Source organism: Podarcis vaucheri (assembly GCF_965113315.1).
Source record: "Podarcis vaucheri genome assembly, chromosome: 6".
Classification (NCBI taxonomy): Eukaryota; Metazoa; Chordata; class Lepidosauria; order Squamata; family Lacertidae; genus Podarcis; species Podarcis vaucheri.
In genome coordinates, this window is record NC_138764.1 from 78,603,200 (window position 1) to 78,625,623 (window position 22,424).

Here is a 22,424-nt window from a genome sequence, read left to right on the forward strand (position 1 = left end):
CCTGCAATGGGATCTGGTGCTGCTGTAAATTCCACAAGGATTTCTTAGCCATGAAGCTTGACCTTGGCCAAGTAGTCATGATCCCTCTGGACCGTCTAACCTACATCAGAGAGTTGTAGGGAGGATAAAATGGTGGCGTGAGGGTAGAACAGTGTTTCCCAACCTTTTTTGGGCAAAGGCACACTTGTTTCATGAAAAAAATCTCGAGGCACACCACCATTACAGCCCCGTGACGTCAGCGCGCAGCGTCACGCCGGGAGGGACATGAATTGCTAGCAAATTACATAATCACCTCCTTGAGGGCTGGCTCATCTTCTCCGAAGGCAGAACCCCATTAATTAACAGCACAGACTCACACCATAGCCAAGACGAGGGGGAAAAACCTCAGTCATGCACAGTCATGCACATGTGGGGGCTAAATGAGGACGAAGACCGGGCAGAGAGCAGGGTTCAAATCACCCCACCTGGCCAGGACAATCCCTGGGTGCTCCCTTGGGCCACTCGCCTGACCCACCTCGCAGGGCTGTTGCGAGGATAACACGGGGAGAACCACATGCGCCCCCGGGAGCTCCTTGAAGGAGAAAGCGGGCGATGAATGCAATGCACGAAATATATGAGAGGCGACCAGGTTTTGCAGGTGAGGGGCCACTGCCAGCCTCCGCTTCCAACACCCGGCGCAACAATGCAGAAGTTTTCCCCCGGGCTCGGCTCGGGGAGCAGCGCTGCTCCCCCCGGCTCCCCTTCGCCCTCCCGGCTCTCTCTGCCGCCCACTGGGGACCCCCCTCACCTGCCAAGTCCGGAGCGCCAGTGGAAGTTGCATGCATGCATGCAGGGCGCCGCGTTGCCATTGCATTGCACTGCACTCCATGCAACGCCTGCACGCATGCATTGCCTTGCACGCCCGCCAAGGGGTCTCCCCGCGGTCCGATGCGTCCCCTCCGGCATGGATGCAGCATTGCAAAAATAAAAAAAACCCCGACGCAGCCCTACCTGGGGGGCAGCCTCCGCCGCTCCGCCTCCGCGGGGATCCCTGGCCTCCATCCTGCCGCCCGATCTCCGCGGGGGCGCAGGCAGGCTGCGCGGGGTCTGCGCGGAAGAGCCCCTGCCCGCCCGGCCGCCGCTGCACTCATTCCATGGCCGGGAGAAGAGCGCTTCAAACAAAACGCCCGGCCCGCCAGGCCACGCTGGGAAATGTAGTTTGCGCACCCCGCGCGGGCGCGGAGCCCAAGGGCGAGGGGACTACGGATTCCGGCAGCCCCCGCGCCAGGGACGGAGGGGGAGAGGCCGGATGCAGGGATGGAGGGACGGGTGGGCGAGCGAGTGAGTGGCAGCCGCCAAGCCTTGGCCGAGAGCCAGGAAGGGCCTCCCCGGAGGAGGAGGAGGAGGAAGGCAGGGAACCCCAGGGGTCATCTAGTGACGGCGCCCCAATCGAAAATTTGACTTAAAAAAAAATCTTTCGAATTTTTTAATTTTTCCCGCGGCACACCAGGCAACATCTCGCGGCACACTAGTGTGCCATGGAACAGTGGTTGGGAAACACTGGGGTAGAACACCACCTTTGGGTACCTGCTCATAAAAATACAGTGGTGCCTTGCAAGACGAAATTAATCCGTTCCGCAAGTCTCTTCATCTTGCGGTTTTTTCGTCTTGCGAAGCACAGCTATTAGCGGCTTAGTGGCTATTAACGGCTTAGCGGCTTTAAGAAAAAGGAAACAAAATTCGCAAGACGTTTCGTCTTGCGAAGCAAGCCCATAGGGAAATTCGTCTTGCGAAGCGACTCAAAAAACGGAAAACCCTTTCGTCTAGCGAGTTTTTCGTCTTGCGAGGCATTTGTCTTGCGGGGCACCACTGTATAAATAAGCATATGAGACCCTGCTCAACCTCAAAGCTCCTTCTGACCCAGAATTCCTGTTCACATAATTAGGTTATTCTGCATGCAGTAGGAAGAGGGCACTCTGTGCATGTTCAGTGGCTTTTTACTGGGTTCATGGCATCACTATGGCTATATCATCAAGAGAAGGGGAAAAGCCTTATGGATTGCACTGAAGGCGGTTTGAGGCTTTCTGCTTCGATTTATTCCTCTGGTTTATCAGAGCCTGAAAGGAAGGACTGGCGGGGAAGGGGAATCCGAGGTTAAGTCTTCGATGAACGGGCCTCTCCTTAGTTTAAAAGAGAGACGCGAGGCTCCCTCCGTAGCGAGGCCTGCGCCAGCTAAAAACACGAGCCCGAGGAAGCAGCACTCTGTGCATGCTCCTCGCCCTTCCCCGCGCCTGCATTGTTCCCTTCCCCGCGAAGCCCAGCCTCCTCGCCAGGGCGTCTGGAGCGGAAAGAGCGCCGAGGGCTGCCGGCTCCGGCCGCGGTGCGTCCCTGGCAAGGAGGCCGCACTGCAGAAGGGGCGGGGCCGCGCACCTCCCCTTTAAGGAGGCTGCTGGTGAAGTCACCGCTGCTTTGCCAGCTCCGGGAAGGATCGCCCAGCTGGCGGCAGCGACGACGAAGCAGCAGCAGCAGCGACAGTCGGCTGGCTCTTGCCTCCCGCGAGGCACCTGCTGCCCTTCGAGGACTTAAATAGGCGGCGTCCTCCGGCAGCCAGAGGCGGCTGTGGGGAGCTCGGCCGCGTCCGTCCCTCTCCAGCCGCGGGGTCTTTGGAGCCCGGGCAAGATCCCTGCTGAGTCGCGGCGCTCTTGGCTCACACCCCTTCCATCCCCGGCCGAGATGCCTTCGGACCGGCCTTTCAAGCAGCGGCGGAGCTTCTGTAAGTTCCTACGTCGGTAAAACGCTCGGCTCCCGGGGCCAGCAGGTTGGGACAACGGGGGGGGGGTTGGGGGGGAGAGAGGGAGCTTACCGCCGCCGTCCCTCCTACCCTGACGTTTTGGGGAGCAAGCGAAGGGGGCGCGGAGGTTTGGAGGGCGCAAATGTGTGTGGGGGGAGGCTCAGGCCGCCAAAGGAGCCCTTTTTGCTGCTCTGCATTGACGCTGCCGCGGAATTAAGCGGAGGAGCTTAATGCCCTTGTTTTCTTCGCTCTTGTTTTTTCCACCCAGGGTGCTTCCCTTTTCTCCGCCTCCAGGGTTCCTTATGCTGTTGGAGAGGGCGCAGTGGGCTAAGAGCTGGAGGGAGCCGGGCTCACACCCCCTTGGGGTGCCTCCTCCCCAAGATTATTTAGATTTCGGCTCCCTCCAGCTCACCTGCGTCTCTCAATCTAGGGCAAGACTTTTAACTCGTACCTGTTTGGGGGTGTGCGAATGAGAAGTGCCTAAAAACGCAAGGGCAGGTGATCACCTCCTCTCCAAAATGTGCCCTTCGGTCATCCAAACCCGAGGCATTTTCATAAAGATTCCGCCTCTCCCCCACTAAGGAAACTTCGGTGGGGTGTGCTGGGTGACTCAACACCCTTTACTGGGACAGACTGCTTTGCTTCTGGCATCTTTCCACTTTCCCCACCCGTTCTGTCCTCCTAATGGCAGGGGCAGCTCCTCTTGCCCCCTCTAAAACCTGCCTTGCCCCCCCCCTTCTAAAAGCAACTTGAAACTCGGTGCCCAAATTGCTGCAGGTTCCGCCCCTTGGAAAAAAAATCCCTCCTTGTCTTGGTGTATGTTCAACCCAGACCTGGAGATAAATGCGCTTTGGGCGACTCTGGGAGCTGTAGGCAGCCAGGTGACTCTCTTTGTTTTGCTTGATCGTTCAAGTTTCCTGCTGCTGAGCCAGGCAGGGCAAGGAGGCAGGAAGGAAGCCCGAGGTAATTAGCAGCTGCAGCAGCCCAGCCGAACCCTAGCGGTGATGTAATGCCTACAAATAAGAAAAGTGGGGGGGGGGGAGAGACATTGATGTGGTCCAGCCTCTGCAATGATGGGGGCTTGGAACGCGGAGCTGGAAAGCCACGTCCCTGTGCCAGAGAAACCCCCAGCCCTCGAAAGAGCCAAATGTGCGGTTGAAAGAGGAGCTCTGCTGGAAGAGAGCCATTTCACTCCCACTCGGGTGGAAATATTTGCTGCCTCCAATGGGATCCAAGGCATTCAGCGGGGTCCCGCCCCCGAGATTCGAAGCGCTTGTTATGCCCACAGTATATTCCCACTTGTCATTCTTCTGTTTTGATTAATGGAGCAGAGAGTGTGGCTTTGGGTAATCTGCTGTGTCTGTAGATTTCTAGGGTCTCCAGATTATTTCCCCCTTTTGCTGAAAATATCTAAGAATACTAACACAAACATAAAAAACCTACTGTAGAAGCTGAAAGGAGGGACAAAAGTCTATGACTTCCTTCCTATGGTTAGAACTGGGTATCTGCCTTTGGTGAGCGATCGTTTGGAATAGGCGCAATGTATATTTCGTTGGTCTTCCTTGAGAAACCAGCATCCTGTTCTGATCAAAGGCAGCTAAAGGCTCCTGGGAAATATTAAGCTCTCCTGTTTTTCACATGGCCGCTGCCCTAAAAGTACTTTCAGAAAATGTAAAATACATTCCAGAATCTGTGTTCAAATAACTACCTTCTCACTTGTTACATTGTCTTCAGATTGACAGTCATTAATCCTTAATTAAGGATTAGATTTAGATCTGTATGTTGTTGATGCTTATACTTCTCCAACAGTTGGACTTTGTTGTTAGTTGTTGTATTCTGCCACTGTCTTTCAGAGAGGATAAATAAGTACAGCGCTGGACACTTATTCCTCTCTTGGAATAAAATGAGGAAAGTTTCTAGTCCTTATCAGTTGTGTAAGATAAAGCAATTCAGAAGCCTGGGAGGATGAGCAGGATCTGTAGTCATCGGGGATAAGTGTGATGTACAGATCTCATTTCTCTCCAAAATTCCCATCCCTAATCTCTGTGATTCATCTATTTTCATTCTGTTTCTCTGCCTCTTCCAGTACATTCCAATTTGGCCACTGGGTGGTAGGAAAACAAAATATTTTATGTAAAACAAGAACACATGCATAAATTACAAAACTAGTTCAGAGCACTGAAGTGAGTCCACAGGGAAGTTCTCCAGCACATCCCTATTGTGATGAATTGCAGTTTTGCAAGAGCACTGCTCTTCATCTATGGCAGCCTGGGCATTAAAATGACAGCTTGCTGAGTGAAGATCAGTTGAATGCTTTTGGAGTTTTTCACCATAAGCAGGTCCTGCTGCTTCAGAATGATCCTCTTTAAGAATGTTTACCAGACAGGCTTGTGTTTCCTCCAAGAAAATGCCAGTGACTCATCAATAGTTTTCTCCTATCATAAATATTGACCCTGTTCATTTTCCATTATTCATTTTTGACTCAAAGCAGCTGTCAAGGCCCTTGTGTCCCCTTAATGGCTATGTCTGCAAGTGAATAGATGCTTATCAGATTATCAAGTATTTTCTAGTCATCCACCCCCTCCCTATTTTGGCATTCAGTTAGGCTTATATGTATCTAGGATCGCTGTTAAGTTTGCTGAAATACTATTGCATTATTTTCTTTTATTTTAAAGGATTACACCTTAGTTAAAAGCACTTTTGTCATATAAACAAGATATCTTATTTCAGATGCCAGTTTGGAGAGTGTTGTTAGCTAGAAAGAATGACTGTTTTCAAATGTAGATTTATTCTTTTTAGAAGAAGCATTGTTATATTGTTATGTATCTATTCAACTCCTAAAATAGTGCGTTCCCTTAAACTGTTTTGTAAAATAGAGAGAGCGCGCGCGCGCGCTGGGAAAGACTATTGATGGCAACAGTGGTTAATCATTATTCTCTTGGTGATCCAGAATGCCTTTTTAGTGCACACCCACAAAATAACATGGGAAGAGTCCAGCTGGATCAGAGCAAAGTTATATCTAGTCCAGAATCTTATTTTCTGCAGTGGTTAGCTTGAAGAAAACAGTCTTCCCCTTTGTCTCAAGCATCCAGAGAGAGATACAACCTTTTTTGTACATGGAGGTTTCAATTAAAGGTAAAGGTAAAGGTACCCCTGCCCGTACGGGCCAGTCGTGACCGACTATGGGGTTGCGTGCTCATCTCGCTTAAGAGGCCGGGAGCCAGCGCTGTTCGAAGACACTTCCGGGTCACGTGGCCAGCGTGACGAAGCTGCTCTGGCGAGCCAGCACCAGCGCAGCGCACGGAAACGCCGTTACCTTCCCGCTATAAAGCGGTACCTATTTATCTACTTGCACTTAGGGGTGCTTTTGAACTGCTAGGTGGGCAGGAGCTGGGACCGAACGGTGGGAGCTCACCCTGCCACGGGGATTCGAACCGCTGACCATATGGTCGGCAAGTCCTAGGCACTTTGTACATGGAGGTTTCAATTAGCTGTCATAATTAGCAGCCACTGAGGATACTCCATGAATTTACCGTATCTAATCCTTAAAAGATATTCAAAACGGCAGGGAATTCCGTAAGTTAAATTTGCATTGTGTGAAGAAGTACTCCCTTTTATCTGTCCTGAATCTCTACCACTTTTCAGTGTTGTTGGGTGAATTCTAATGATGTTAAGGGGGATATCTGTAATAACAATAACAATAATTGTACAACACCCAATGGACTAGGTTGTCCTGGCCACTCTGGGCAGCTATCTATTTGTTTCACATTGTGCACAATCTTATAAACTACTGCTCTGACCTTTGGTCCATCTCTGGACACAGCATGAAGTGCTGGTTTTATATTTCAAGCCCGTTAATGGCTTGCAACCAGGATATCTGAAATATCACACGCATATATACCTGAACTTTGATCCTATTTGTAAGCCCTGCCCTGAGTCCCTGTGCCCAGTGCAGTGAGGAAAGCGACTACAAGCAAGATGGCCTGCTCATTGGTGGCACCCCAATGCCCTTCTCAGAGAGACTTGCCTGGCGCCTTCTTTAAGGTTGTGCAGGCACTAGGTGAAGACCTCTTATCTTCAGAAGAACATAAAAAGAGCCTGCTGGATCAGGCCAATAGTCCATCTAGTCCAGTGTCCTCTTCCCACAGTGGCCAACCAGAGGAATGTGGGTAGCCCAAACATAGAACCAGGGTGCAACATCTCTCTACCCATTTGTGTTCCCTGAAACTAGACCATGTTTCCCAGACTTTTCAGGGGATGGGTGGTGTCCTCTGGTTTTATTCCTATCTGTGCTGGTAATGTTTAGGCTGTGTGTTTAATGGCCCTTGTATCATACTTGTAGGGACGCGGGTGGCGCTGTGGGTTAAACCACAGAGCCTAGGACATGCCGATCAGAAGGTCGGCGGTTCGAATCCCCGCGACGGGGTGAGCTCCCTTTGCTTGGTCCCTGCTCCTGCCAACCTAGCAGTTCGAAAGCACGTCAAAGTGCAAGTAGATAAATAGGAACTGCTCCGGCGGGAAGGTAAACGGTGTTTCTGTGCGCTGCTCTGGTTCACCAGAAGCGGCTAGTCACGCTGGCCACATGAACCGGAAGCTGTCTGCGGACAAACGCCGGCCCCCTCGGCCCATAGAGCGAGATGAGCGCCGCAACCCCAGAGTCGGTCACGACTGGACCTGATGGTCAGGGGTACCTTTACCTTTATCATACTTGTCTTTAACTTTCATTCATGTTTGAGCCACTTAGAGAACAATATTATTGGAGAATCCTATTTAAAAACAGTTAATGACAATATGATGATGATGATCAATAATAAAGCTCTGTTGTGCACCTCATTTTTTATTTTCCCACCTCAGTACTTCGCTATGTTAACCATTTCCCTCAATTTAGAAAAACTTCCCTTTCTGATTCCCTTGGGGGTAGTTCTGATCAGAAAGAGCCAGGCAATTGACCTTGTACAAGCCTACTTCACCATTTTTTTCAGCTCCACATCCATTATGTGTGAGTTCTCTGTCACCCCTATTTTATTGGTGGAGAATTTGAGAGTGAGAGGATTGACTTGACTAAGGGCATCCAGGGAGCTGATGACTGGGGTTGGATAGGTTTCCTAATCACCTCATGCAATGTAACCAGAAACTGAGTAAAGAAAAAGCACCAGGAATGCAAGTACCTTAGTATTCTGTTATCTGAGTACTGTTTATCCAAAGACTGAAACAGATGTGATATTGCAGATCTGTGATCAGATCCCCTGAATATTTTGTTTTGGGTTTTTGTTTTTTGTTTAAAACAGCTGGGGTGGTGTTTCAGTTTTGTGGAGAGCAGCAACTCTGGTGGAGGCTATAGAAATAACAAACCTGTCCTTGGCCATACTGTCCCTCCCCAAAGCTGCTATTTAACTTTGGGCTTTTTTTGGAAGGTGGGGGGAAGCCACAGCATGGGTATCTGTAGTTTTCCCTAGTGAGGCAAACAGGAATTTTGTATAGCTAAAGGCAAGCCCACAGACGAAATATTTGCAGTGGAGAATGAGGTGCTGGAATGAATATTACATTGGGCATGTCATTGTAAAGATGTGGCTTCTTCTACTATTTCTTTTTAAATTAATTGGGAAATCTGATCACAGATTCTTCTACATGGCACTCTGCATTGCAGATCCTGTCCTGAGCAAGGGGTTGGGCTGGATGACCTCTAGAGGTACCTTCTAACTCTTATGGTTATGTGATCTTCTGTGCCGCATCTGTTTTGGTCCGATAGATGTGTCTTGTGTAGGCTCCCATCTTCTGTCATTGAAGCCTTGCTGAACTGTCATACCTGAAGGTTTCGTATGCCCTTCTGGAAGCAAATGTTTTCTCCAAAATGTTCTCTTTTGTTGTGTGTGTATTATTTTTCACCCAATTCAGATTCCACCCAACAGTCCGCACCACAGATTAGCCTTTGATATCCTGTTTATCTCCAGATGTATTGGAGTGCAACTCCCATCTGCCCTAGCCATTACACGTTTGTTGGGCTGATGGGAGTTGTAGTCTGAAACATTTGGAAGGCGAAACAGGTTAGCAAAGGAAGCCATAGAGAATGTCTCTTGCTTGATGCTTGAAATCTACCACATTCTGGGGTTATTATGTGGTATGTTGGTGGGAGCTGTGGAAAGTTTGAATTATTCTTGGAACCCTTGTCCAGTAATTTCTAAGAAAGCTCACGGAATGGTTTTCAAGTGTTGTCATGCTGTGACAACGCTGCCTTGTCAGTGAGCAGCTCTTAAGTGTTGTGCAAGCACATTGAGGTCACACTCCTGCTTTGAACCTGTACAGCAGCTTGGCCTGGGCTAAAATATTAACTTAGCAACAAATTGAAGAGCCCTTAAGCAAGTAGGGACTGTGAGGACACTACTTTTCCTGGGATGCAACCTTTTCCCCTGAACAAGTTCTTGTGTTTTTAACAGATTATAATAGGCAGGCACCACACTGTTCCTGTTGAATTTCTGTTTGCTGCAGCTCTTAAAGGTACAGGAGCCCTGTCAGGAAAAGGTGGAGGGTTTAACCCTGGACCAAAGTTGCAAAGGCACATAATTATAATGAAGAGAAATGAGAGAAATTACATAGCGTGCTTGACGCCTTAAAAGCCACTGTGGAAACGACACCATCACATGTTGCACTGCTGTGTTTTTCATAACGCTGTAGCTGACTCTCCCACATGCCGGAGACTTGAATACCTCTTGAGCTGCTTGTTGTCCTCACAAACCCGCTTACTCACCCGCCCTTTGCCCAACCGCCCGCCCCTGTCGAGAAGGGTGTAACAAAAACAAAAATATCACGAGGCTTTTCTGACTACCAGGTATTTGACTGCTGCAATGTATATGCCATCACCTATCTAGAGCTGCTGACGTCCTGGCTGGCAAAGGGCAATGGATGAAGTTTGCCTTCTACCTCCCAACCGCCTGCTGTAAGCTTGGGGGGGGGGACAGCTGCTTTAGATGCCAGGGGGTGGGCCAAGTAGGAGGAAAGCAGAGAGCTTGGCTTCTTTCCAGATGCCCTCTTCTCTCCTTCCTTCCCACCCCCCTCTCCCAATCCCAGCCATCCCATTTGAAAGCAAACAGGATTAAAATAGCCTAGGAGGCACAGGGGGCTGGAATGGCGAGGTCAGGCAAGGCAGCTGCGACTGACTGTTTCGTGTTCCTTTCAGCTTATTTTCCACATGCCCTTTTGGCTCTCTCAGCTGACTGGTTTGCTAAATACTTTCTGGGAAGAAAGGGTAGAGGGGGGATGTTGTCAGCCAGCCAGCCATCTGCATTGAGCCAAAGATGTTGTTGCTTCTATGGAGAAAGTAAAAAAAAAAAAAAGTAGTCCTGTTTTCCTTCTCTGCCTCCTCCAGGATGGGATTAAGAAGCACAGCAGAGAGTGTGTTAAGGAAAATGCCTCAGGGTCAAGTGCTCTTCTGGCTTCTCTGCCCTTTCAGGCCTTGCAAAGTTTACAGTCGTGGGCTGGGCCTGCAAGGCAAACAGTCGTCACAAGAACATCTGTTTACAAAGTGTTTGAAGCTGCTGCCCTTTTCGGAGGAGTTCCTAGGGAGAATCTCCTGAATTTTTACAAGACCTCCTTGTATCCTGTATACTGTTTTCATAGGCCCCACCTGTACTATTTAAAGCAGCCATGGCTTCCCTCTAAGAATCCTGGGAAATGTAGTTTAAGGGTGCTGAGAGTTGTTAGGGGACGCCCAGTCCCCTCACGGAGCTAAAACTTCCAGAGTAGTTTAACAGTGACTCTTCTTTTCCCTTTACAGATAGGTAGCCGTGTTGGTCTGCCATAGTCAAAATAAAAAAATTCCTTCCAGTAGCACCTTAAAGACCAACTAAGTTAGTTCTTGGTATGAGCTTTCGTGTGCATGCACACTTCTTCAGATACACTGAAACAGAAGTTGACAGATCCTTCTCAGCTACCTGCCAATCTCCCATTCCCACCACCCTTCTGAGTAATACCCCTCCCTACCTTCTCACTATATAGAAGGATCTGGCAACTTCTGTTTCAGTGTATCTGAAGAAGTGTGCATGCACACGAAAGCTCATACCAAGAACTAACTTAGTTGGTCTTTAAGGTGCTACTGGAGGGAATTTTTTTATTCTTCTTTTCCCTGGGAATTATGGAAGTTGTAGCTCTGTGAGGGGCCAGAGTCTTTCCCTTTTGAAAAACTTCAGGTGCTTCTGTTTAGATGTATTTTTCCACTTTCTTTTCTTTTCTTTTATGACTGATTTTTGGATGTAGTTCTAGGTTTTCTTTGTTTTCATGCTTTGAAAAGCCTTGATCGTGTTTATTTGTCTTTGCCTTCTGGGATAAGAGTCTCCAAGGTTGTTGACCGAGTTGCTCCCTTGTAGTGACAACCTGATGGGGAAAAGCTGAACCAAACTTGATGGAAACTTAAGAGGATGAGTAGTTACATGTAGATAAGGCAGAAGCAAGCAGTAAAATGTCATCATCATCAGTTAATTTATTCATCTCCTTGTAAAATACTGTCTCAAGGCAAAAGTTAATTAAAAACAGTTAAAAATGCAAAAACAATACTAAAACTCTGGGTGCATCATGTCCAAAATGAAAACAAATTGCTGTGTTCGCCCTACAACTATTTTAAGAAAGGCATCTGTTTTCAGTTCAAACACTTTTGTAGCTGGAAGTAGGAAGCCATTGCTTAGCCCCCCTCCCCCAATTAAAATATCCATCTTTCATTGCACTATAATGAAAGGCTACAAACCTGTATACACCGTGTCATTGAATTTGATGGGGACTTACCGGTACTTATGAGTAGACACATACAAGATTGTTCTGTAAGTATGTATAAGTGGGTTTACTCACATTCAGGCCATGCTACTCTTTTCAACTGTCCCCTGTTTGTTCACTGCAAACCTGTTCTTTGATCCCAGGAGCATTCCTGCAGATTTTAGTTCAGCCGTTTTTTAAGAGGCCCAAATGCATAGTGGACAAACAAAGAACTTTCCCAAATATATAGTAGAAGCATGTTGTCATATAATGTATAAATAACAACTCTAGTTCAAGGCATGAGCCAACTCTTAAAATACAACCCACATGTTGCAAGTTGAAATTGGGCTATTGTTACAGGAATATGAGGCCTGAGTTGGAATGTTGATCATGCCAGTCCTAGCCTTGCCTCTTTTAATTGTCCACTCCTGCCTTGCTGCATTCTAACTTTATTGCTTAGATGTGGCCATGGCACAATGACGCCTTTCATATACGGTATATTTCTGACAACAATTCCTCCCCAGGATACACAATTCCATGATGCTGTATGTCCAGAACTTATCAAAGTAATACTAAACAAGGTTTATTATTTATGTAGTGCATTTCCCAAACAAAATACTTTGTTTTATACATTGTAAGCTACCTTTTTATATTTTAAGAAAGGGCAAATTATAAATTTGCAGATAAATAAATGGGACACTGGGCAGTGCAGTCTTACACGTTTCTCCTCATAATTAAGTTCCATTGAGTCAAATGGGGCTTACTCCCTGATAAATGGGTATATAATTACAAGCCGAGGTGGCTAGATCATGACTTGCTTAAGACCATCCAGTGAATTCATAGCTAGGTTAAAGTTCTGAACTGGGACCTCTAAATAGTAATGTTTGTAGCCAGTTGTTGAATAAGAGTTTCAGTAGGTTTAACGATAATTTTTAACGGCCAAAATAAATTATCCTCATAATCCTTGTAGAAGCTTGACTGTATATATTTCTTTCTCTTGAGTTCCTTTCTTCCAGTATAAGATTGTGATCTGGCACATAACCACTGGCATGCAATCTGGTTGCAATAGGACTTCTGCACACACAGCTGTGCCGAGCATTGTAGGTTAAGTAAATATTTTTCTAAAAGAAAACATTCAGTGAAATCTGTGGCGCTCTGAAACACTTTCAAAACTTAAGTTCTAGCAGAGTTGCTGGATAATGGAGGGCAGTTGTTGCTTTATATCAAAGTGGCACTCGTCTACAAAATATTTGGCCAGAAATCTAGGTCTCTCTGTCTCTCTCTCTTCTTAACAACAATTTCTTCTTCAACTCATTTGATCCTAATATACAGTAAAAGTTCTTGGCCAGGGTGGACAACCTTTTTTTCTGTCTAGGTCTGCATTTCCTTAGAGGTGATTGATCTATCAGGAATTGCAGATCTACAGTGGTAGCTGTGAAACCAAAGGTGGATGGGTTCTCATTCCTGTTCCATTACTTTCTTCTCCCTCACTCTTCCACCCCATTTTCTCAATTTCACCTTCCTTGCTCTCCACTTGATATTAGCTTTAAGGGCCACCTGAAAGGGGTCTGAAGGCCACTGTTAGCTCACCTGTCTTACCTGAAGAGGAGCTTGACTGGATCAGACCCAGGGTCCATCTAGTCCAGCACAGTGGCGTAGCGTGGGGGGTGCCAGGGGTGCCGGCCGCACCGGGCGCAACATTTGGGTGGGCGCGTTTGGCCGGCCCCCCTCGAGGAAGCGGGAACCTCTCCAAGGCGCAGCGCGCCGTCGGTGGAGGAAAAGAGCCGCGCAGCAGCAGCAGCAAAGCCGGGAGGAGGAGGAGGTGGAGCGAGCCTGCTAATTGCTTGCTGGGAATTAAGCGGCTCAAAGAGGCAAAGGAAAAGAGGTGGAGCCGCTGGCCCGGCCGGGAGGAAGCTGGAGAGAGCAGCGCGCCAAGCGCACGTGATGCAAAGGGCCTGCCCACGTGCAGGCTGAGCTCCGCGTGGCGGGGGCGGAGGGAGGCGCTCTGCACGTGCTTAGGAGGCACTCGCTCTTTCCAAAGAAGGACCCGGCTACTGGATCAAGGCCACAAGGGTCCATGTAGAGTGAGTGGCCAAGCAGACGCGTCAATGAGAAGCACTCAAAGCAGGACCGGGGCACAAGAGCGCTCTCCCTTCCTGCTGTTTCCAGGGGGTGGAAGCGTCGCTGCCTCGAGGGCTTCCGAGATACCCTGGGGTGATGCAGCGCGTCTTCCCCAGTGTCCTCGGACCTCCTCCGAAGGCTGGCGGTGGCGCGGAGAGACCTTCTCCCCGCGCCAGCTTTCGGATGGCTGTCCTGAAGACTTGTGGTGGGAGCAGTGGCGTAGCGTGGGGGGTGCAGGGGGGCCTGCCGCACCTGGCGCAACATCTGGGGGGGGCGCGGAAGAGACTCGAGTGCTAAAATCCACGGGTTAGGGGGCGCAAATTACTTGCCTTGCCCCGGGTGCTGAGAACCCACGCTACGCCACTGGTCCAGCACCTTATTTCACACAATGGCCAACCAGATGACTTTGGGGGAAACAAAAGCAGGGTGTGGCAGCAATATCCCTTCTGAGTTGTTTATCTTCTACTCTTTGCTATTCAGAGTTATAGCTATTCTAAATGTATTTAGTGCACTTTGTTAATACTGTGAGATGCTTTGAGTTGAAAATAGGGACAAGATTCCAATAATTAAGTCCAAGTATTATATAATACACCAGAACACTCTTTTTGTCCAACCTGCCTGGGCCCATACTTTACCAGCTATCCCTAAGATTCCAAAGAAGCAAGTATGAACAGGGCTTTCTGCTTCCTGAGCCTTAGGCTGCCAACTCACACAGCATGTTGTTTTAAACTGTTTTTAACATTGAGTTTTAATGTGACTGTCCCTGGAACCTAAAGGTGAAGGACTGGTTAAAATGATGATAAAAGCAAGTAAACAAGAAGTTAGGAACTGGATTCAGTTCCCCAGAGAGACAGAATGCCAGATTTAAATGATGTAGATTTCGTTTTAAAAACTAAAAGAAAAGAGAGCAGCATTAACGAGCAGCATTTGAGATAATCAAAAGGCCCATAAAAGTTATAGTTCCAGAATCTGATTGGAAAGAGTGGTTGGGAATTACGAACCAGAATATAATGACAAAAGTTAACTGATCCTAACTCTTTCCATCCCATTGAGTATTGATCTTAAAGGCTGTAACAGGTGACAGAAAACAGGAGCCAGAGGAAAATGCAAATGTATAAAAACTCAGGGGAACCCCGTGAGCCAACCAGAAGTCTTAAAAGCTAGAATCTTCTAGCACTTCGGTGTATGTGTTTTCTCATAGCTGAAACTAGTTCCCAGATAGCATGCCCTCTGGCCTTAAAGCATAACATGTCCAGATAACACAGGTGTCTCAACTTGCTGAGATCATTCCAATTGTTAGGAAGTAGCGTCTCTTCCAGAGACCAGTTTTTACCCCAAGGCGCAAGTGATGGCACCATTTTCTTGACAGGGTTCAACAGCCCAGTGCATGGAATTAACCTACCAAAGCATTCCTGGCTGCCCCCCCCCCCATTGTGAGGACCCTTCATCCTGCCCCTTCCTTTGCTGAAATTAGGGTTGAAAAAAGCCATCTGTTGTAGCCAATAGAAGGCTAGTTGCTGCGTGTTGGAAATTTTGGAGTCACCACTGGGGAAGGGTTAATTCTTTCTTTCTAGCAGCAATCCCACCCATCCCACAAAAAGAGCCCCCCCCCCCCCCCCCGCAATTGCAGTTAGGCTGAAAAGAAGTCTTTTGGCTCCAAGAGAAGGCTTTTTTTCTAAACCTGTTGCTCTTTTGGAGACTTCAGTAAGCAAGGGTGGGTTCCCTGTAGGCTGTGCTGTCCAGAAATATCGCTCCCTCCCCTCTTTAGGTTTGGGGAAAGCTAAAACACTTCCTTGCATTGAGGGGTGCGTGTGGTGGGTGAGGGCCCACAATTGTTTCTTGGGTTTCTGAATGTGCCCATCGGCCCTGTTCCAACTCCATACTTCGAATAACTCTAATAGGGTGAGTCATGCCAAGCTTCCCTTTGCAAAAGCCAAGCTTATTCTTCCTTTGCAGGACCTATTCTTCCATACATTTAAGAGCTTTAACAATGCTACGGCCCCGATCAAAAGGTCCTCATTCAACAAAACTGTTGTTCTCCCATAAACAGATTGCATGCATGTATGAGAGACACCTCCTCCCTCTTAATGCCGCGTTCAAAAGTGTCTGTTAAACCTTACGACTGGGGCTAGAGAGGTTAATTTTGAAAAATGACAACCTAAAGGCTCTGATCAGGCATAAGTATCCTCTTCATTCTTCTCTAACATTGGGACACTTGATCTTCAAGAAGAGAACTTTTTAAAAGCAGCAGTAACAACTGATAATAATTTTATGCTGCAGAGAGCTTTTGTTTGAAGACTTTTGGGAGTGGGCAGGTAATACACCCTCTTAAACTATCTACCTGTAATATTTCCACTCTGAAAAGAAGGAGGGAAATAAACTTGTAGTGGTAAGAGAGGATTCAGCTGGTTACTGGATAGTTTTAGAGTTACGGTCATTCAGTGGTGTCACTGGAACATTGCTTGCTTATTCTCTCACCAAGCTTCATATTGCCATGGCTATAAGCTGTTGATACCCTTCTCCCCATTTCTTGAGTTGCATCCATGCCATATATTTAAAGCACATAGCTTCTTCCAAAGAATCCTGGGAAACGTAGTATGTTAAGAATGCTGGGAATTGTAGTTCTGCAAGGGGTAAATTATTGTTCCTATTATTATTTGGGGGAGGTCATATGCACTAAACATGGTGTGGAAGTGACCCCAAGTCACAAGCTGCAAGAGAAGTACAGTGGTACCTTGGGTTACAAACAAATTGGGTTACAAACACTTCGGGTTACAGACTCCGCTAACCTGGAAGTAGTACCTCAGGTTAAGAACTTTGCCTCAGGATGAGACAGAAATCGTGCGGCGGGGCAGCAGGAGGCCCCATTAGCTAAAGTGTTACCTCAGGTTAAGAAAGGTTTCAGGTTGAGAATGGACCTCCGGAACGAATTAAATCCGTAACCAGAGGTACCACTGTATGTCATTGGTGGCTTTTCCAGAATTACTTGGTCTTCTCTTTCCTATAGCAGTAAGGAACTCAAAGCGCAAGTGCCTTTCATTAACATCCAAGAAAACGGCTACTTTATTTGTTTCTTGGCAAAAAAATTATACCCTACTTATTGTTCTCAAAATGTGTTAACAAGCAAAGAAGAATATAGTTGTGTGCTTAGCCCAGTCCTCCAAGCTATGAGGTTTCAGGGGTACAGCACTAGGAATGGTCTTAGGTGTTTTGTAATATTTGTGTTTATTTAACAAGCTGAGTACAGGTGGATCATAGCTTAGCACTCCCCACAGATCCCCTCCCCCCAAAAAAATCTCAGACCTCTGGTTTTGCTTTCTGATTCGCTGTTCCAAAGTACAAGCTGTGTGCCTTGTCCTTTCCATTCGCAGAGAACTGCATGAACACATTCCATCGTTTTGAGGAGGGGAGGGGAATCCCGATGTGTCATCTTTCCAGATCCCTCCAGACCAATAATAGTTTTGTTAAACTTGCATCATGACCAGGCAAAGGCCCAAACATGGCCCAACTGGTTTCCTATATACTCTCTGCACCTTTTAATCCTAAATCTTTTCCAAAATCTTCTCACTGGGACCCCTGAGATGTCATTTAGCCCCAAACCCCATCCCATAAAATGCCTTCATAAAAATTAGCAGCCATCACAACAAAACATTGTCAATACAAATTAAATCAGAGGGATGGCATTAAAGCAACATCTTCCTTTTAAGAGCTTTGCCTAAAGAGAGTGGTCTTGGCGGCTCATGTAAAAGGACCAGTTTCCCCAGATCTGCGACTGAATTTGGTAAGTGGTTCTAGCCAGCCACCCCTGAAAGAACATTATGGAGTGGCCACCAGCCTGTTGGATGGTGGGAAAGCCAAGAGGTTTCTCCCCACCAGATGTCACAGAGTGTGAGAAAAACACTCATTACAGTTATCCTTCCTCAAAATCAACCCCCCACTCCCCCAGTTTTGTTTATCATTTTCCCAGGATGATGAGGAACCGTTAATGAGCAGGTGTCTCCCAAGGCACTCTTCACAAGTTCAGTTGTTTACACTATCAAATATCTGCACAGGACTCCTTGTGGATTTTGTTTTCTTGTACATTGCCACTCTCTCTCTCTCTTCTTCATCTTTTGGCTTTAGGACTTAAGCAATCAGGTTTCGGAGATTATCGATGGGAACTTGTGCTTCTAAGATGTCCTAGACGCATCCCCTTATTATCTTGGGTTTATTCACAGGTCACTGTGTTCTCACTGGAACTGTTAACATCAGATATAAACAGCCTCCTGCTATTTCCATTATTATTTGTCTTGGAAAGAAAGAGAGACTCTGAGTTTGACTGTGCTGTTGACACTCCAGCTTCTCTTCTCCCCTGAACATGTGACCAGGGGTTGGTTGTCCCTCCATCAGTGACCATGAAATCAAGGTCTTTAAACTGTCCTTGATCAGGGCTCCTTCCCAGAAAGCGCATAGGACAGAACTGCAAGTACTTAATCAGCTAGGCCTGATTGGCTTTTGTTTGTGCTTCTGGTACAATTATAATACAGTACACGACTCTCCAGGATTGTGACATAAATCTCTTTGTAGCGTGTGTAATTAACAGCCTCTGTGCAAAAATATCCATCTGTCAGGCTTGTGTTTTAATATTTATCCGTTTCCCCTTATTGGGACCAAACCTCTCTCTACCATTACTGGGGCTACAATGAAGCTGAAGCTGCCTAACTTATGGCTGACCTGTTTTGAGAAAACGCCAGCCACTTATGAAATGTCCTGACTTGCTTGATTGCAATGTGACGTGTAATGTATTAACAGAAGTGGGGAGGTTCTGGCTGGTGATGGAACTGGCAGGTTTGATGTACTCGAACTCAGAGGTAATTTGGCTTGGTGCATTGGCACCCATTTAAAAGATTAACATGTAGTGGGTGTAACTATCCAACAATAACAACTCAGAGTTGTGGCACCTCTATCAAGACTAACAAATTTATTATGGCATAAGCTTTCATGGGCTAAGCCCTGTCTACTTAATCAGGTGTGTTTGCCATCTGCTACCACAATAAACGTGTTAACCCTGACTGTGCCACAAGAGTCATCTTTGTCTTTGTTGCAGCAGACTTACATGAATACCCCTCTGGAAATTATCCAATGATAAAGCACAGGGCAAATGAAATGATAGCCCCAAGGAGCAGATTTCTTGCCAGTGTTTGCAGTCAATGATTCGCAAATCCCTTTCCGAGCTCTACAAACTTAGCAAGTTGCAATAATGAATTTATGTGGACCAACTTACAGTTGAAAGTTTGGGTGACAGTTTTCAAGCCACAAAAGACTTTTAGATTGGGTGCTGGCGGGTGGGAGGGTGGATAGATGTTGCTGGGCCTGGTGTTTTCCATTTGTGTTATGTCTCCAAATATTTTGTCCCAGTTCTGCCTCTTGGGCCGACAAGATGCTTCAGTTTAGAAGTACTTTTCTGTCCTGCTTTTTTGTGCATATGTGCCTGCATATGAAAACCAAAACTGGATGAACAGGGACAGATTCTGATGGTTAGCCAAGCAGTGCTTGGTGCTTTTGTCTGCAGCAAAGCAGTGCTCCTTGGGTTTCACTTAGTGGAAGGGTCTGTTTTGCTTCACACTCAAAGTCTTGCTTACCATTTTCTTTTGGTGTTCAGATAGCATTTTTCCTCCAGGATGCATCAACCACTCCAGGAGGAGCTCTCTAGGTTCATCATTGCTCTCTGATTGCAGCATGCTGGACCTCTATTCATTCACATAAGGAGATTGGGATGTAGAATTTTACTCTGTAGAAGCAGCAGCATAGAACTAATGACCCTATGCAGCTTACCAACCCTCTCATTTCTGTGACACTGCCTTGCTGTGATAATTTAGCAGTGAGCCATTGCTAAAAGTGAGAGTTGGGTGGGGAAAGACCAGCAGCTGCTCCCTGCTTCCCTGCTATCCAAAATGGGGTTGGAAAAGGAGAGGCTCAGGCATACTCCTTACGAGGAGACTCCTTACGAGGTCTTCGCTGCGAGATCACATTCACCCGGTGCTATACCAGCTGCACTGGCTCCCGGTGGAGTACAGGATCAGGTTTAAGGTGCTGGTTTTAACCTTTAAAGCCCTATATGGCCTAGGTCCCTCGTACCTACGGGACCGCCTCTCCTGGTATGCCCCACAGAGAAACCTACGGTCTTCAAATAAAAACATCTTGAAGGTCCCAGGCCACAGAGAAGTTAGGCTGGCCTCAACTAGAGCCAGGGCTTTTTCGGCTGTGGCTCCGATCTGGTGGAACACTCTGTCACAAGAGACCAGGGCCCTGCGGGACTTGACATCCTTCCGCAGGGCCTGCAAGACAGAGCTGTTCCACCAGGCCTTTGGCCAGGGCACAGCCTGACTCCCTCCCTCGGCAATCTTCGCAGAGCTCTGGCCCAATGGTTGCTAGTGGCTTGAATTAATTAATTTTTATAATGAATGATTTTAGAATGTTGTTTATGTTGTACCTTTGTACTGTTTTATTGTTGTTAGCCGCCCTGAGCCCGGCTTCGGCTGGGGAGGGCGGGATATAAATAAAATTTATTATTATTATTATTATTATTATACCACTGGATTGCACTGACAAGAATACAGCAAGGGACACCAACAAAGAATACTTCCTGTTTCTGGTATGTTGTGGAAGGGAGCCAAGTGGGAAAGGAAAAATTGTTTGTGATAGTTAGGGGAGAATCCTCCTTATATAGGTTTCTGGGAGGTTGGTGGCTAGAGAGTAATCCTTACAGTAACCTTGCAAACAAGTGTTTGTGGCCCTCCATATGTTGCTGGATTATATAACCATTGGTTACCGTATTTTTTGCACCATCGGACGCACCGGACAATAGGACGCACTTTGTTTTAGAGGGGGGAGAACAAGAAAAAAAAAATCTCCCCCTCTCTGCCCAGCGCCCCTTCAGTGAAACGGCAGGAGGCGCTGCACAGAGAGGGGGAGAACTTTCCCCCTCTTGTTTTCCCGCTCTAAAACAAGGTGCCGTTTAAGGTGCATTCAGGCGGCTACCTTGGAAGCCTGGAGAGCGAGAGGGGTCGGTGTGCACTGACCCCTCTCGCTCTCCAGGCTTCAGGTTCCTTTCGACCTGCTCTTTGGGGCTGGCAGGGGGAAGCCCACCACCAGCCCCAAAGAGCAGGTCAGGGAGCAGAGGAAAGGGGCAGCGGAGAGGCTCCTGCCATAGCCGCGGGTCACCTCTCCAGCCGGGAGAGGGTCGCGGGGGGCTGCTTTAGTCCCGCGAGTGCTGGAGAGGTGACGCGCGGCTATGGCAGGAGCCTTTAAAGCCGTGCGTCACCTCTCCAGCCGGGAGAGGGTCGCGGGGGGCTGCTTTAGCCCCGCACGTGCGCTCTCCCGGCTGGAGAGGTGACACGGGGCTGTAGAGGTTCCTGCCATAGCCGCGCGTCACCTCTCCAGCCGGGAGAGGGTCGCGGGGCTATGGCGTCTTCGCTCCATAGGACGCACACACATTTCCCCTTCATTTTTGAAGGGGAAAAGTGCGTCCTATAGAGCGAAAAATACAGTATATAGGAAATTGAAGTTCCACAATATCTGGATGGTCCTACTCTTGTAAACCCACAGAAGTGACGAGCCTGCAGAAATATAAATAAACCTAGCCAACTAAAAGGCTAGGATCTGCTTTGTGTGCCCCCTTATTAAGGTTACCCATTTGAGGACATGGTTGATTAATTAGATTCTTTGCAAGTTTAGAAAACACTTGCAAGACCCCCTCAATAACATTGCCTTGGTTTGTTGATTGCAGTGAGGCAACCTTGTGCCCTGTTTCCCCAAGAACTTGCTGTTCCTGCTTGACAGCAAGTGGAATGATAACAGATATTGCACAGAGTTAGTGTTCTTATCTACCTTGCTGCTAATAATGAAATCCCCTTGCAAACAAAGGTCTGACCTCTCTGCTTACTGTCAGCTCTGCTGGGGCTGGAGGTTACCTGAGATAGTTTGTGTGTGATAATTTGATTTTAGTCTTGTTCTTTCTTTTGGATTTATCTTTGTGCAACCATCAAGTCCAGCATCCCATTTTCAACAGTGACTGATGGGATATTATACTAGTGGCAGGCTTCGTTTACTCCTGGTGGATTCCTGTTTACCAATACAAAATCACCTCCAGCTACTTTTGTAACTAAGTGGAAGAATTTTAATTTTATTTTTACTGTTTTGTTTTGTCATGTGTAACATCCCTCACTTCCCAGTTGAGGCAGAAGTTACTGTAAGGCAGTGCAGCTTATAAACATAATGTTGCTGGTGTAGCATTTTTCATTCTGGGGAGGTCACCTTCTTCCACCAAGTGCACAGCTTCTGTAGGGATGTGCATGGAGCAAAGAGGGAGGAGAAGACCCTGCTTATCCAGCCATATCAGCGCTACTGATCATGCACTGGAGCCAGGATTGCCACCCACATTCACTTGATTGTTCTTTCCACTGAAATTAATTGCAAGCGTTCAACATAACTGAAACTAGGACCATACATGCCTCACACACATCTTCTATTTGACCTAAACTCCCTTCTGCTGCTACCAATAAATAGAGTAGCTGTCTTTTGATAGAGCATCTATTGGTACCACTTGTATCCCCGTCTTCCTCCAAGGAGCTGAGAGGAGTATTTTAGCTTTGGAATGTTCCTTAAGAGAGAGGTTATACAGTATTAGTTATCCATGTTGACTCCTGGTCCATTCCAAGCAGAGATGTAGAATGTTGGTCTCAAATGTTCAAGAAAGGACTCCTACTCCTTTTCTCCCAGTCCTTCTGTCCTGGCTATCACTTCCTTTCTTATT

General features: G+C 47.3%; 1 protein-coding gene across 1 annotated transcript in view; it reads left to right on the plus strand.

The window, feature by feature from the left end:
• Positions 1-2,437: 2,437 nt before the first annotated feature.
• Positions 2,438-22,424, plus strand: part of MAP1LC3A (microtubule associated protein 1 light chain 3 alpha) — a 39,882-nt gene continuing 19,895 nt past the window's right edge. The window contains exon 1 of the mRNA XM_082226601.1: positions 2,438-2,752. Coding sequence (XP_082082727.1) covers positions 2,713-2,752 — 40 coding nt within the window. The 5' untranslated portion in view covers positions 2,438-2,712. The remainder of the gene's footprint in view (positions 2,753-22,424) is intronic.